Source organism: Vitis vinifera, chromosome 13, assembly GCF_030704535.1.
Source record: "Vitis vinifera cultivar Pinot Noir 40024 chromosome 13, ASM3070453v1".
NCBI lineage: Eukaryota > Viridiplantae > Streptophyta > Magnoliopsida > Vitales > Vitaceae > Vitis > Vitis vinifera.
The window spans coordinates 5,935,972-5,953,402 of record NC_081817.1 but is presented as its reverse complement, the minus strand read 5'-3'; the positions used below and the strand labels follow the sequence as shown (position 1 = coordinate 5,953,402).

Below are 17,431 nucleotides of genomic sequence, written 5' to 3'. Positions count from 1 at the left end.
TTGTTCCTTAAGATAAGACTCGGCCATGGAAAGCCAAAATCTTCATCATTCATTGCATATTTAATGCGTATTAAATAGTAGCATGGGGACATAATAAGCCTGTCCTTGTCACTGACCATGTTGTCAAGTGGGCAGCCCAATTGCGAGATTTTAGCAAAAATAATTTGCTTATAAAAAAAATCTAAAGAAAAAAATTGTGCCCTTCAATTATGATTTTATATTTTTTTTTTTAAAAATCATTCATTATCGTTTTGTAAAAAAGAAAAAAAAAAAAAAAAAACAAACTTCACCGACAAGTTTATTTCTAAAATTATTTTCAGAAAAATCTCACTGAAATTATTTATAATTTTATTTCCAAAATAATCAATCATTTATCCATCACATTTACAAAAATCCATTGTTCATCTTATAAATCCCACATGTACTGACATAATATTCAGAAAAAAAGAAAAGGAAAACATGTGTGTAGACCCCCTTTTATGAGGGGCCCGGGGGGGAGAGTTTTTTTCTCTCTTCTGGGCATTTCTCTTTTAAACAAAGGGGGGACCACCAGATGGAAGGAGAGAAAGAGACGTGGCAGAGGCCATGCTGGAGTTGGAGGAGCCCATACCTGCTGAGAGATGAACAGGGAAGCAGGTAATGGCTTGCCCGGGAAGGTAGGAATCGACTGGAGAGAAAGAATAGAAGAGGGAAAGAGAGGCAGCCGGCTGGGAGCAGAAAGGGAGCGGGCAACCAGTTTTGGGAGGAAGGAAGCCGAGTTTGAGGTTGAAGCAACACATGAGGTGAGAAGTCGAGTTTGGTTTTATGGCATTCACTGCATTTATTCTGGTTTGAGGTGTATACGACTAAGATCCTCTCTATTGCTGGGATTATTTTGATGGTCCAGACTCCAAGTTTTTATGCTCTATTTTCATAGTTGTCTTGGCTCGTGTTGTTGTTTTCCTTTAGTTTCGGTGCCCTTTTTTTTTTTTTTTTTTGGTGCATTTGGGGTTGTTATGTTTTCGTTAGTGTTTCTGAGCTCGAGAGGCAAGAAACTGTGTTCGTGGGAAGTAGAACCGTATTGTTTTTTTTACAGGGGTGCTTTTCTGTGTATGTCATCTATCAAATGACGAAAGTGCAGAATGGGAGGTAGCGTACACAGTTGAAAAGGCATGATGCCTTAGTTTATTTGGAGTAATATTTAATATTTAAGCATGATCATGGGTCCCATATGGATGACCTTTTGACCACTTTATGCCCAACCACCCTCATGCATGGCCGTGTGTTTTACTCCCATGCCATGTGCCATATTGTGAGATATTTCCATAAGTAGAAAAACTTGGAGATGTGGCCCCACCTAATTTCTTGATGCATGGAAAATTTGGAGATATTTTTGTTAGTTTAATTTCTTCATCTTTTTATTTTCCTCGTTGGATATTTCTTTTAGGCCAATAAGATTCAATCTCTCAAATAAATTTTTTTATTCCATTTTTTTTTTTTTTTCTTTAGGGATGTCTTAAAACAATTTTTAATTAATTCCTCAAATTTCTAAATTTCTTTATTATTAAATAAGTTTTCCAAATTTTCAAAATTTTAAATAATTTTTAATTCTAATTTCTTTCAAAATTTAATTTCCAAAGTCTCAATTTTCATAATTTGTTTTTTATAAATTAACTTTCATGGTTTCTACTTCCCAAATAATTTTCAAAATTATGTTTTCTTTCGAATTTAATCCATAAAAATCCAATCCTTAAATTTAATTCCCAAGACTCTAATTTTCAAATAAATTTCGAAAATCCAATTTTCTCTCAAATAGCTTTAATTCCATTCTGGCCCTCAAACAATCTTCTGCTCCTCTTGATTCTAATAAGCATGAACAAATTTCCATAATTCCGAATAATGGAATTTATGGGATTAATTCATGCAATATAAAACGGGCTTTGGTGGGGGCCCGACATATGTGATTGATTGATTAATTGATCGATTGGTTGATTCGTTTGCCATACATGATTTATTCTGCTCTATGACATGCATGAGATTATTCCTTAATTGTACGCTAATCCTCTTTCTTGATAGCGCATGATGGATCTTTGCCCAGGTACGCACCTACTTTCACTCTGGTAATTGTCCAAGCATATTTTCTGACTCCCATATGTGCATGATCAATTCGGGTATTCATTGATTTCTTTATTAGATGCCACAATTGCTTCATTCTATTAGTAGAGACCCGTTTTTAGGGACTTAGAAGGGTGCTACGGTTTTTACCGTACCTTCCTGATAAGTAACCTGACCCCCGAACCCGATCCGGTTTTTCACAGACCACCTTTTCCAAAGTAAGGAGTCACACTTAGGGTTTTTCTTTCTTATTTTGTTTACCCTTTTAAAAATAAAACAAAAATAAGTGGCGACTCCAAGTCAGTTTTCTTAATCAAATAAAAAATCAAATTTTCAAACCAAAATCGAGTTTCGCCATCGAGTGAGAAACGCATTGAGCCGAAATGCGGGGTTCACAAAATGGCGACTCTGCTGGGGATACTTTTAGAGGGTCAAACTTGGACTTAGGATGAAGCAAATGTGGCGTTTGATGAGTCGGTCAGTGGATACCTGTTTCTTGATTGCACATTGAGAGTTCCCGATACTATTGGATGCATGCTTGGGTGTTTGTTTTTACTGGGGACATTGACATGTTGATTATGATGCTTGTTTATCTTGATTGAGGATTCCGATTGTGGTGATTTTTCCCGTGCTTCATTGTTATTATTTGTTCGAGACATTGATATGCTGTTTATGTTGACTGATCATCTTACCTTGCTTAGCATAGTGACTCTGATTTTTGCCATGTTTTGTTCTGATCACTTCACATGTATAGACTCGACATTGTATATCATTTGATTTGACATGATTGATTCTCTCGGTTATATATTATCTCGATTTTCATGGAGCATGCTATCGTTACCAAATATTCTTCTTGATTAGCTTGTGTGTAGATTTGGATGATGTATACCTGTTTTCAATGATTGTATGTTGCATGACACCTCTCATTCTGATGTGACTGCGTGAGTTGCATGTCTATGTGGGACACACACCTATCCCCTTATCTCCAAATCCCTAGTCTCGGTCGACATCGTTTTCCTTGGTCTCATATTTGATACGGGACTTGTTTGCTCTGTTTGCTCTTCGACCGAGCTAGTGATTAGGAGTAGGGTCTAGCGATGGGCTATATCTATGTTTGGGAGCATTCTGGAGGTGGTCGACATATTGATGCTGATTGGAGTCCGAACTTTGAAGACTTGTATAGCCCAGAGCTAGATTTCAGGATACTTGTGTGGTCAGTATGTTTTCTTTAGTTTCATAGGGTTTTCGGATGCACCCACACCGCTCACTGTGCACTTTAGTCGATTACTGAGTGTTGAGAGTTGTGAGAGTTTTCACCATTGGAACCCCTTGGGATGCGAGGTAGTGCATGTGTGGAGGTGATGACCACCTTGCATGGAAGCGTCCCGTCTCTTTGGAGGCGTGTAGAGGGTTGCGTACCGCCAGAGGGTATGATCGCTTCTGCTAGGGATCTTTAAAATCCACCCTCATCCATCTAGAACCACCTTCACCTTGTAGGTTAAGCCGTAGATCCTTCGATTAGGACTCCCTCCCTACACGTGGGTGCATCTGAGGGCCTTCAGAGCCTCTTTAGTCACAGTTTAGATTTGACACTCCCTCTTTTTAGTCTCTAGTTGAGAGTGCTCGGAGATCAGTATGAGTCTGAGTATCGGTTGGATCACCTTTCGTCTTGTCGCCTTAGTTTGTGTTTTTCACTTGATGAGTTTAGCATGTTTTCTCCCTAGAGTTTTCGTTCTCATTTCTTGGCTCGGCACACCCCTTCACTTTGTTGTCACTCACTTGATGCTTCGGGGATATGTTCATTGATCATCTTATTTTAGCACTGTACACCTATCACGGGCCCAGTACTTCATTATTCGTTTGATCCTAGATTCAATTTTCGACTCGACGCTCATATTTTCATTACAAAAAGGTGAAAGGCACATTTTTACATTCACACTTTTTTCGAAAGAGTCGCCTTGATCACCTTATCATTTTTTCTCTTATGGAGCTCGAGTTGAAGGTTGATTCAAGTATATTTGTTTATAGATGGAGTACTGATCTCGTGATAGTGCGTTTTTCACACCTATTTTATCTCAGATTATTGATGGAGATTCTCTGGTCACATTTGTAGCCATCTCGCAGTGGATACCTTTGTGACTCTAGAGTTTTCGTCAAACATCCAGATTTCGGATTGCCATCTCAGGACCATGTGTTTGCATGTTGTATTGTCGTCTTTTAGAGTTCTATCTCTCATGTCCTTCATCCGTTTTGTTTGCATTATAGGGAGTCAGTTTAGGAGTCGGTTGAGTCTGGAGTCACATTCTTGGAGGAGAGTTGGAGGACGATTGATTAGAGCAGATTCATATCCGAGTTCAGACAGTTCAGTTGAGATGTCAGACGAGCTAGCTTCCACACTTGCTTCCATTCAGGAGTTCATGGCCGGAGTCAGTAGACGTTTGGATCAGTTAGAGAGTTCTCGCCAGGATCCTCATCCGGCTGGCGTGGTCACTGACGAGACGATTCCTCATGCATCTCAGACAGCACAGACTCGTCCACCTGGGGTTTCACTTGGTACTCCATTCCATCTGGTAGATCATTATGAAACCATTCCACCACCTACTGTCACAGTGCCGCCTCCCATGGTTCCTACTATTGGGGATACTCGATTGGCCGAGCAGGAGGCCAAGGTTGAGAGGCTCGAGTCCATGATGAGACAGATCAGATTGCAGGATGGAGGTTTGACTTGGGATGACAGAGATGGCATACCGGCGGCTAGCTTGCCTGCCAAGTTCCGCATGCCAGACATTGAGCGCTACAGTGGGATTGGTTGTCCCAAGATCCATTTGAGACTATACAACACAGTCATGAGAGCACATGGGATAGATGATTCGCAGTTGGTGGCCCTTTTCCCTATGTCACTTAGTGGAGCAGCTCAGAGGTGGTTTGCTTCAGTTGAGCCTTCGAGACTTCGCACCTGGGAGGACGTGGCTCGTGAGTTCCTGACTCAGTTTGCTTTCAGCGCCGATATTGATGTATCCAGACGAGAGTTGGAGGCCACTAGACAGAGGCCAGAGGAGTCTATTTCTTCCTTTGTCACTCGTTGGAGGGCAAAGGTGGCTGGAATGATAGACCGGCCTAAGGAGCAGGATCAGATTGATATGGTTCTTCGGAACCTACAACCGAGGTTCGCTAGACGTCTGGTGGGCATCCCATTTCAGGATCTTAGGAGTTTGGTTCATGCTGCTTTCAGTGTAGAGGAGGCTATGGCTCGAGGATTATGGACAGATACTGCTGCTTCCCCTGACAGTAAAGGGAAGAAGCTGATTGGACCATTGACCAGATCTGGAGAGGTTGGTGCTATTAGCTATCAGCACCGGAGGCCCGCGCATCACTCAGCTTATAGGTCTCCTACAGTCAGAGCTCCTTTCTCTCTTCCACAGTATCAGTATCAGCTGGATTATGCTCAGGAGCCTTACATTGCTCAGACTAGCATGCAGCCGCGACCACCACATCCGAGAGCCGCTACTCACCCACCGCCTAGACCATATGCACAGAGGCCCCCGAGGCAGTTCACTCCCTTGGGCATGACTTTGACTAGAGCTTTTGAGAAGCTCAAAAATGCTGGAGTGATTGTTCCTTTGGCGCCGAGGCCTTTGCCCCATCCTATTCCTCCTCATTTCCGTTCACATGAGCACTGCTTGTATCATCAGATTCCGGGGCACGATACTGAGCATTGTTCAACACTCCATCATGCGATACAGGATTTGATCGATTCAGGGGTGGTTGACTTGGCTAGGCCAAGTGTGACCACCAATCCCCTGCCTGCACATTCTACACACGCAGTTCCTCCTCCTCCTCCTGGTCTTCAGTAGATTGATTTGGATGTTGATGGTATTGATGGTCGCATGGTATTTTGGGACACCTCGGGTTGGGGACTTTGTTTCAATTGACATGGGTACATCATCTTGCAGCGATTTAGCTCAGGGCACCTTCCATTTTGATTTATGGTCTTCATCATAGCCGTTCTCGTTCTATCGAGTCTATTTTTTAGTTCATTAGAGTGGCTTTTTTGAGTCCAGTTTGGTTCAGAGTCGTTTTTCTAGTCGTTTGTAGTCCTTTATCGCTTCACACATGATGTACTCATTTGGTTCATTCAGTGACATGATCTTTTATTTTGAGTATGTGTTGTTTTCTTTTCTAATGAGTATGTTTTGCATATCTTGCGTTGATGTGTGCTATGCTTTTGATTTGAGACATATTTTCACTTATACATCATGATCACGTTAGTCTAACCTATCATGGAGGATATTGAGCCTTTTGATCTAGGATTAGGAGATCGACTTAGGGAGTTTGAGACTGTGACCCATTTCTCCTTTTGATTAGAGCGAGTACCATATCCCTATTTGTACTTTGACTCTGTGGACTTGTTGACTTACCCATTTTGAGTCTGACATGACACCACCCCTTGGTACCGTTATACGACCTTTACCATTCTTATTCGCCTTCGTATATTATAGTACCATTGCCTATTCTTTCCATCATTTCCTTGATCTGACTTGGTAGTGTCCGAGATGGTTTGACCTGAGGTGAGCTCTACACGATGATAGATGGATCATGATGAGAGAGTGGCTTGATTGCTTGACGATGTTGTTGAGGCAGAAGAGTCGTCATGGAGCATCCGGATTTGAGTCATTACACATGACTTTAGAGAGCCAGGGTGATTAGAGATGGTTTTTTTTTTTTATGAGATGATGGCGAGTGGCACATGACGATAGGGCGAGGTGATTGTCAGAGGACATTGATGATTATCGTAGAGCCTCGGTGGGAGCTTTCACGTGATTTCGGAGGAGTTGATATGACCTTGTTGGATGGATGCTAGTCTTTAGTATTGACCATGTGGGATCTTGAAAGCACAATGTTTGAGGTTTTGGTCAAAGGATGGGTGGCCATCATTTCATGAGCCTATTTACTTTATCACCTTCGCATATAGAGTTACCCGTTGCTAGCCCTTTGAGCCTCACACGAGCACATAGCTTTTTCTTTCATCACCTCATTTACTTATTACACCGGGTTGGGGATCCTGTAGTGCTCGCATGCTATGATTGGATACGTCATGAGTTCCGGACCTAACATACATATTCGAGCCTCATCCTTCACTTTTCATCGTGATATTTTCCACTTGGATATCATTTCATCACTATTTTTCTAATATCACATATCACTACTTGTGATATTCGTTCTTTGTCTTTTCTTTCATTATTGCTTACTCGACATTATCCGTGTTTCACCTTGAGTGGTGGTTTCTCACACGTCACTGCATGGAGGGTTGTCACATTCTTTCCTATCATTCACCCCATGGGCAGTGGTTCAGAGATGTTATTTTGAGAGGTTGTCTTGTTAGTGAGGATTCATGTTACATTCGTATGTGGAGAGGGTTTGATCATTTGGGTATGTATTTTCATGGGAGTTCATTCATTATTGATCAGAGTATGCGCAAAAAAAAAAAAAAAAAAAAAAAAAAAACCAAAAAACCAAAAAACCAAAAAAAAAAAAGGATAGCGCATTGTTCATTTTATTTTTTTTTCCATTGGGCATGTGTATGGACGTGCCGGTTTGCTTCATTCAGTTTATGTGTCAGAGAGAGTTCGTATGAGAGCTTCTTTCTGAGATTCTATCTTGGTGTACATTTTGGGTGAGAGTATGAGTCATCCATTCGATTTTTGTGAGAGAGACGAGAGACTTTTCTTTAGTATCTCTGGATCATTACTCTATCCATCATTCCATTTATTTCGGATGTGACTACTTTCCATGCTTTGATGCAGGTTGACCATCACTCATTTTTCTATCTTCGCGCCTTCTTTTATCTTTGTTTTATCACTCCATTTTTACCATACCTCACCCGATTTCTTTCTTTTCTCATCCTTCTTGATGTTTGACTTGAGTTCAGCATCCGCACTTCATGCTTGCTTATTCGATATGACCATTCATTTATCATCACTTTTCGTGTGGGGACCCCTAGGTCCGGGACTCATGACGTTTTCTACGCATTGCATCTCATGCATGAGGGGTATGGGGATTATATCATTGGGATTTTTGAGCCTAGTTTCCCTTCATTTCTTTCACCCTATTACCTTAGCCTACGTTACGTCCCGTGTCTGAAGACCACCCTGAGGCCATTACTTCACACATTGTGTTTGACAGCTCACATGTGGGCAATACTTGAGCTTGGTCGGAGATTATTCCTCGGAGCATGATGGATAGGGAGTTGAGATGATGATTTACACTGGCGCATACCCCCATTACCAGTGATGGATTTTCATAGGCGCCATTATCTACACTAGGGCATACCCCGCTCATCGATGAGATTTTCTTTCGGGATGATGCTTTGCACTGAGGCATAGCCAGTTTGCTTCTTCACTTGGGTTATGATGGATTAGGAGTTGTTGGATGACCCTACACTGGGGCATAGCCATTTCAGAGAGCGTTTTTATTGGAGATACAGTCACTCTACTCGATGTTGTGCATTGGGACGCGTTCCACTCATTGATAGTTGATTTTTGAGATGACGATTTACTTTGAGGCGTGACCTTCTCATTGGTGATGGACTTTGTTTTTTCATTGGAGCATAGTCACTTCAGATGGTTTATACTGGGGCATAGCCAGTTCATTCGTACTCATAGAGCTCGGGGATTCTGATTCATATGGATTATGTTGAGAGGTTTCCATTTTTAGCACCAGGAGTAGAGATTGATTGATTTGTTGACTCAGATGCATTGCTTTACTCTAGGGCATAGCCGGCATGGAGGGCATTTTTCATTGGAGCATAGTCACCCTATCAGATCCTTTACACTGGGGCATGTCCATCTTTTGGAGGGAGATCAGATTAGTTCTTGACATTGGAGCATCTGACGGGTGATATGGAGATCATTGGATTATTTCATGTTGTCCTCATTGCATACTGGGGCATAGCCACCTAGACGGATGTTTTGATATCGAGATCTGACTTTTCGTTCATGGTTATTACTTCTGATGGATTACGGAGCTATTGACACCTTGGGTTTAGCCTTCTCGGCATACTTGGATGATCTCAGATACTTACATGCCTTTCATTTCGTACTCAGACATTTCACCATGGATACGTTCATGCTTTCTATCATACCAGAGCCTGACCATCACCTTCTTTTACCCTACACATCACACCGTGACACATGACCTCACCCCTTTCTCGATTATGAGGAGATGTAGATCAGTCATCGATCACCTTGGTTGTGCTTTCATATATCTTTTGGACTTTAGGTTCAACATCTTCCATGATGGCAGGGCCTGACAGATTGTTGACTTATTAGTGTTGATGCTTTCATTTTGACAGTCGGCATGTTGAGTGTTGATTTGCTTGTTTTTCGCATTTCGGGCATTGGTCATCATTGTTTTTATTCGTCAGTCATTTCTGTTTATTCAGCATGGTATCACGATACATAGTCCTGTTTGGCATTACTTATTTGAGGTTGGACATTTTCATTACATGATGGATGAACATATCTCAGAGTACAGTAGTTTTGATGCATTTTGCTTCTCTGTCTGTTCATCATTACATACTGGGGCATACCCCATCTCCGAGAGCATTGAACGTTCGACAGGTTTCATTCACTTTTGATCTAGTTGTCGACCCTGAGAGTTGCATACTGGGGCATACCCTCCTTCTCCGAGATCATCGGACCTTTCGCAGGCTTCATTATCTTTCGACCTAGTTGTCGATCCTTATGAGTTGTCATACTGGGGCATATCCCCTCCCGAGTTTACTTGCATCATTATCTGGGTCATCCTTTGGTTTTGGGTCACTTGGTCAGGTTATTCATCTCTTTGTCATGTCAGTTCAGTTTTTGGGACCGCACCTATACGATCGGTCATTATCGTGTCAGTTTGAGTCGGGACCGCACCTATACGATCGGTCATCTCTTTGTCATGTCAGTTCAGTTTCTGGGACCGCACCTATACGATCGGTCATTATCGTGTCAGTTTGAGTCGGGGCCGCACCTATATCGATCGGCCATCATCTTTGTCATGTCAGTTCAGTTTCTGGGACCGCACCTATACGATCGGTCATTATCGTATCAGTTTGAGTCGAGACCGCACCTATACGATCGGTCATCTTCCTGTCATGTCAGTTCAGTTTCTGGGACCGCACCTATACGATCGGTCATTATCATGTCAGTTTGAGTCGAGACCGCACCTATACGATCGGCCATCTCTTTGTCATGTCAGTTCAGTTTCTGGGACCGCACCTATACGATCGGTCATTATCGTGTCAGTTTGAGTCGAGACCGCACCTATACGATCGACCATCTCTTTGTCATGTCAGTTCAGTTTCTGGGACCGCACCTATACGATCGGTCATTATCGTGTCAGTTTGAGTCGGGGGCCGCACCTATACGATCGGCCTTCTTTTTGTCATGTCAGTTCAGTTTCTGGGACCGCACCTATACGATCGGTCATTATCGTGTCAGTTTGAGTCGGGACCGCACCTATACGATCGGTCATCTCTTTTTCATGTCAGTTCAGTTTCTGGGACCGCACCTATACGATCGGTCATTATCGTGTCAGTTTGAGTCGGGACTGCACCTATACGATCGGTCATTATCGTGTCAGTTTGAGTCGGGGGCCGCACCTATACGATCGGCCATCTCTTTGTCATGTCAGTTCAGTTTCTGGGACCGCACCTATACGATCGGTCATTATCGTGTCAGTTTGAGTCGGGACCGCACCTATACGATCGGTCATCTCTTTGTCATGTCAGTTCAATTTCTGGGACCGCACCTATACGATCGGTCATTATCGTGTCAGTTTGAGTTGGGGCCGCACCTATATCGATCGGCCATCTTCCTGTCATGTCAGTTCAGTTTCTGGGACCGCACCTATACGATCGGTCATTATCGTGTCAGTTTGAGTCGGGACCGCACCTATACGATTGGTCATCTCTTTGTCATGTCAGTTCAGTTTCTGGGACCGCACCTATATCGATCGGTCATCTCCTTATCAGTTCAGTTCGAGTTTGGACCGCACCTATATTGATCGGCCATCTTCCTATCAGTTCAGTTCGAGTCGGGACCGCACCTATATCGATCGGTCATTGTCTTGTCAGTTTGAGTCGGGGCCGCACCCATATCGATTGGCCATTTTCCTATCAATTTGTGTTTAGTTTGAGTCAAGACCGCACCCATATAGATCGGTCATTCATTCTTCCTATTAGGTCAGTTCGACGTCCGGGCCTTTGTTTCAGTATGACATTCAGAGTCACATTTTCCAGATTTGGCATTTAGAGCCATTGTGCATACTCATCCAGACATTTTTTGAGTCACCTTGTTTCCTTTCATTTTAGGCGTTCAGAGTCGTTCTCCTCGCCTGGTTACTTGGTGCTTATCGCCTATTCATCATTGCTCTTCTAGACTTCCCCTTCCACTGCACATGACATAGTTCTTTGAGTCCGTGACGCATATTTCGATCATGTTATTGGGCACCTTACACTTGGCATTCTCGTATAGTTCACATAGGGCAGTCTCCTTCGGGCACATTCTTTCTTGTACTCCAGGGTGGTTCGACCGTTACTCATCTTTGACATCGATATTTGAATCACTTTTGGAGACATCTTAGAGGGAGCCTGGATCCTTAGTGTGGCTTTAGAGGCATTTTGAGACATCTTTCTTCTTTTAGGATCAGAGCCTTTGTGTTCGTTCGCTAGCCTGAGTGAATTTGCATTTCACTAGAGTCCCAATGGGGGTCTCCTTGGTTCTTCGGTAGAGTTCACTTCATTCCACTCACTATTCACACTTACCTTTCACTTCAGTGTTCATATTCCTTACACTCGTGAGCTCTACCGAAGAGGGGCATATTTGTAGACCCCCTTTTATGAGGGGCCCGGGGGGGAGAGTTTTTTTCTCTCTTCTGGGCATTTCTCTTTTAAACAAAGGGGGGACCACCAGATGGAAGGAGAGAAAGAGACGTGGCAGAGGCCATGCTGGAGTTGGAGGAGCCCATACCTGCTGAGAGATGAACAGGGAAGCAGGTAATGGCTTGCCCGGGAAGGTAGGAATCGACTGGAGAGAAAGAATAGAAGAGGGAAAGAGAGGCAGCCGGCTGGGAGCAGAAAGGGAGCGGGCAACCAGTTTTGGGAGGAAGGAAGCCGAGTTTGAGGTTGAAGCAACACATGAGGTGAGAAGTCGAGTTTGGTTTTATGGCATTCACTGCATTTATTCTGGTTTGAGGTGTATACGACTAAGATCCTCTCTATTGCTGGGATTATTTTGATGGTCCAGACTCCAAGTTTTTATGCTCTATTTTCATAGTTGTCTTGGCTCGTGTTGTTGTTTTCCTTTAGTTTCGGTGCCCTTTTTTTTTTTTTTTTTGGTGCATTTGGGGTTGTTATGTTTTCGTTAGTGTTTCTGAGCTCGAGAGGCAAGAAACTGTGTTCGTGGGAAGCAGAACCGTATTGTTTTTTTTACAGGGGTGCTTTTCTGTGTATGTCATCTATCAAATGACGAAAGTGCAGAATGGGAGGTAGCGTACACAGTTGAAAAGGCATGATGCCTTAGTTTATTTGGAGTAATATTTAATATTTAAGCATGATCATGGGTCCCATATGGATGACCTTTTGACCACTTTATGCCCAACCACCCTCATGCATGGCCGTGTGTTTTACTCCCATGCCATGTGCCATATTGTGAGATATTTCCATAAGTAGAAAAACTTGGAGATGTGGCCCCACCTAATTTCTTGATGCATGGAAAATTTGGAGATATTTTTGTTAGTTTAATTTCTTCATCTTTTTATTTTCCTCGTTGGATATTTCTTTTAGGCCAATAAGATTCAATCTCTCAAATAAATTTTTTTATTCCATTTTTTTTTTTTTTTTCTTTAGGGATGTCTTAAAACAATTTTTAATTAATTCCTCAAATTTCTAAATTTCTTTATTATTAAATAAGTTTTCCAAATTTTCAAAATTTTAAATAATTTTTAATTCTAATTTCTTTCAAAATTTAATTTCCAAAGTCTCAATTTTCATAATTTGTTTTTTATAAATTAACTTTCATGGTTTCTACTTCCCAAATAATTTTCAAAATTATGTTTTCTTTCGAATTTAATCCATAAAAATCCAATCCTTAAATTTAATTCCCAAGACTCTAATTTTCAAATAAATTTCGAAAATCCAATTTTCTCTCAAATAGCTTTAATTCCATTCTGGCCCTCAAACAATCTTCTGCTCCTCTTGATTCTAATAAGCATGAACAAATTTCCATAATTCCGAATAATGGAATTTATGGGATTAATTCATGCAATATAAAACGGGCTTTGGTGGGGGCCCGACATATGTGATTGATTGATTAATTGATCGATTGGTTGATTCGTTTGCCATACATGATTTATTCTGCTCTATGACATGCATGAGATTATTCCTTAATTGTACGCTAATCCTCTTTCTTGATAGCGCATGATGGATCTTTGCCCAGGTACGCACCTACTTTCACTCTGGTAATTGTCCAAGCATATTTTCTGACTCCCATATGTGCATGATCAATTCGGGTATTCATTGATTTCTTTATTAGATGCCACAATTGCTTCATTCTATTAGTAGAGACCCGTTTTTAGGGACTTAGAAGGGTGCTACGGTTTTTACCGTACCTTCCTGATAAGTAACCTGACCCCCGAACCCGATCCGGTTTTTCACAGACCACCTTTTCCAAAGTAAGGAGTCACACTTAGGGTTTTTCTTTCTTATTTTGTTTACCCTTTTAAAAATAAAACAAAAATAAGTGGCGACTCCAAGTCAGTTTTCTTAATCAAATAAAAAATCAAATTTTCAAATAAAAATCGAGCTCGTCATCGAGTGGGAAACGCATCGAGCAATCGAAATGCGGGGTCCACAATGTGCTAAAATAATTACATGCAAGAAAAAAGAATGAAATTTATGTTTTTTAAATTCCACATGTACTGACACGTAACATTCAGAAAAATGAATTTTTTTAATTCAACGTGTACTGACATAACATTAAGAAGAGAGAGAGAAATCCATTTTTTTTAAATTCCACGTGCTCACATAATATTCAGAAAAGAGAGAGAGAGATTTAAAAGAACCCAAAGCTAGAAGTCCAAATTTTTAAATCAATCCAAACCAATATGGGCCAAATTAATTAAGCAAGCCCAACCTATTACCAATTCTTCCAAACAGAAAACACAAGCCCATAGTCAAACAATCCAAGCCCAAAACCACAAACAAGTACTATTCAAATCAAAGAGAACTTTCCATGCCTTACCCATCTTTGAAAACCCTAGAATGAAACCAAAGCATGCAACGACGGCTATAGACGTCGATAGTGAGGCGAAGAAAGAGAGGACGTGTATGGGTGCAGAGGCCCAGAGGGTATGGATGGATGACCATTGTTGACTTGGGCCAAATATTGGGCTGAAGGCTACTCCTCTCTACTTGGGCTTTTCGTTTGAAATGATGAAATTCAGTTCTTTCAACCAAATTGTGGGCTCTACTTATGTTCCCAGAACTGTAATGTTCTTTTTCCTCTATATTTAAATAAATAAATAATATTATTCTTCTTTTTACTTTTACCATATATTTTTACAATCTACTTGTATCTCAAATGGTGATAGCATATATTAAAAAAATAATTAATATGAATCAAATGAGAAATTTTTGTGTCTAATAATTACTTACTGTCCAACAAAATGGTAAAAAAATTTAAAATAAAAATAATAAGTAATAATTTTGCTGATGGTACTTAACTTGTTGTTATCAAGTTATCATTAAGTTGTTGAAAATAGAACCATAAGCCACTAAGCTCTTGGTGCTAGATCTTGATTAGACCATTCTATAATTCTTCTTTCAAAGTTGCAATAATAAATCATTCTCCAAAAACTTCTTTGATTTAGGGTTTTTTTGTGACATTGTATTAGAGTTTCTTTTCTCGAGCAATGGATTCTTCATCACTCTCCACCACAAATGCTTTATCATCCTCTTAGAAGTTCATTCCTGTAACACTCAATAATTCAATCTCAATTGGGCTTGATAACAACAACTTCATTCTTTGGAGGAAACAAGTTATAGTAACAATCAAGGGTACAAATTACAATGCTTTATTTCAAACATGAAATCATAGCCATCAAAGTATCTTACTCAGTAAGAACGAGCTCACAATAAGATAAATTTAGGTTTTTTTGGATTGAGAACAACAAAATCAACTTCTTGCATCTTGGTTGTTGTCATCAATGACTAAAGGGGTTCTTTCTAGAATGGTCAATCGTGATACAACAACTTAGATTTGGAAGACTCTAGAACAACACTTTCCTACGCGAAATCAAGTTAATGTAAATCAATACAAGATCCAACTTTAAAACATTAAGAAAGATTTTTTAGGAATGAATGATTTTTTGTTAAAGATTCATAGTCTAGTAGATCATCTAGCTCTTGTTGGTCATGAACTTTCACCAAAAGATCATATCAATGCTATATTTGAGAGTCTATCCTCAGAGTATGACACATTCATCATAGTAAGTAATTCACGTATTGATTCATATACAATACATCAGGTTGAATCCTTGCTAATTGCACAAGAAATTTAAATTGAAAAGAATCAAAAGAGGTTGGATTCAACATGGTCGATGTTGAATATATAAACTTTAATTCTAGTGGCCAATCTTAGAACAGTTGAAAGAAGTTAGGTAATTTCAACAACAATCAATTTGGTGGTCTGCATCTTTATGAAACTAAGTACATAATAAACCTTTTGTCCAATTCTAAGATGCAAATTGATATAAGTGTTAATGCTTTAATGACCTTTGAACTCGATTTAATCATGTTTGGCAATGATTTTGAGGAAAATGTTTGGTTATATTGAAGCATTATAGGAGCCTTATAACATGCAACTATAACAAGACTTGAAATTGCATTCATTGTGAATAAAGTGTGTCCATTTAGAAAGTAGTGAAAACTGATAGGGGAGAAAGTTTCTGACGCTATATATGTAGAGACTCCTCTTAACTTTGTAGACGCGTTTTTGGGTCCAAAGTAGATAATATCTATACGGTTATAAGTGGGTCATTACAAAAAGGTACTTTATAACATGGTCTATATCTTAAAAAGTTAAGCAATTTGAATCTAGTTGGCTTTTGTGATGTTGACTAGCATTGGATCCTATTGATAGATGATCAACATCAGCCTATTGTGTTTTATTAGGCTCAAATTTGTATCTTGACATTCCAAAAAGCAGCTCATAGTGTCTAGATACTCCATTAGAGCTAAGTATAGAAGTTTAGTCAACTTAATAGTTGAATTATCTTGGTTATAATCATTGTTGTCTAAATTGTAGATTCCCAATGGTAAAACTCCTATTGTGTGGCAAGATAACTTCATCTCATGTTGGCTTACAATCTAGTACTACATGCCAAGACAAAGCATATTGAGTTGGATCTCAAGTTTGTTAGAGAGAAAGTGATTCAAAGGAAGCTAGAAATTTGTCATATGCCCTCTCAAGATCAAATAGTTGATGTTCTCACAAAGTTATCTATAGTTCTAGTTTTCTAGACTTAGGACACAAACTCAAAGTTGAAGATCTCACTACTTTGAGTTTTTAGGGGGGTGTTACAAGTAGTTAGCTTACTATTAGATTATTTTAACGTTGTTGAAAACAAAACAATAAGCCACTAAGTTAGTGCTCGATCTTGATTATTAAAGTTGTATTTAAAAGACCACTTTGTAATCATTATTTCAAAGTTGCAATAAGCCAATGAGGAACCATTCTCTAGAAACTTCTTTCATTTAGGTTTTTCTTTGACAAATTTAAATCACAAAAAATATCATGTGAAGAAAAATAATGTGTTTGGTTTTCCAAAATTTAAATTATTAAGGCTTTATTTTGATATTATTTATATTGTTAAAAATAGAGATTCTAGATTAAAAAAATATAAAAACTCTTACATAACAATTTAAAATTTGAGATAATTAAGTTTTTTAATACCTAAATTTATTTTTTTAAATCTATTATCTTTTATATATAGACCTCTAAAAGTTCTTGAATTTTATATAGAAGTTACTATTACTTTGTGGTTTTTAAAATAGAAAACAAGACATATATTCAAATGGACACTAAAATATATACTTCCCTTAAAATTTCTTAAATTGTACCCAAAGAAAATAGGGTGAGTATATTTGGTTCTAGAAAAATATGAGGAAAAATAGGAAGAAAAGAAAATAGAGAGGAAAGTGAAGAAAAAAAAATATAGATTTAAAGTTAATATATTATTTTTATATACTACTTTCAACTCATTTCATTAATTTTAACATTTCTATAAAAAG

At 39.6% G+C, this 17,431-nt stretch overlaps 1 protein-coding gene across 1 annotated transcript; it reads left to right on the top strand.

The window, feature by feature from the left end:
- The first annotated feature begins 506 nt into the window (after positions 1–506).
- Positions 507–6,257, top strand: LOC104881152 (uncharacterized). The gene is made up of 2 exons (XM_019224006.2): positions 507–782; positions 4,360–6,257. The coding sequence occupies exon 2, from the start codon at positions 4,467–4,469 to the stop codon at positions 5,946–5,948; it is 1,482 nt and encodes a 493-aa protein (XP_019079551.1). The 5' UTR covers positions 507–782; positions 4,360–4,466; the 3' UTR covers positions 5,949–6,257.
- Positions 6,258–17,431: the final 11,174 nt, after the last annotated feature.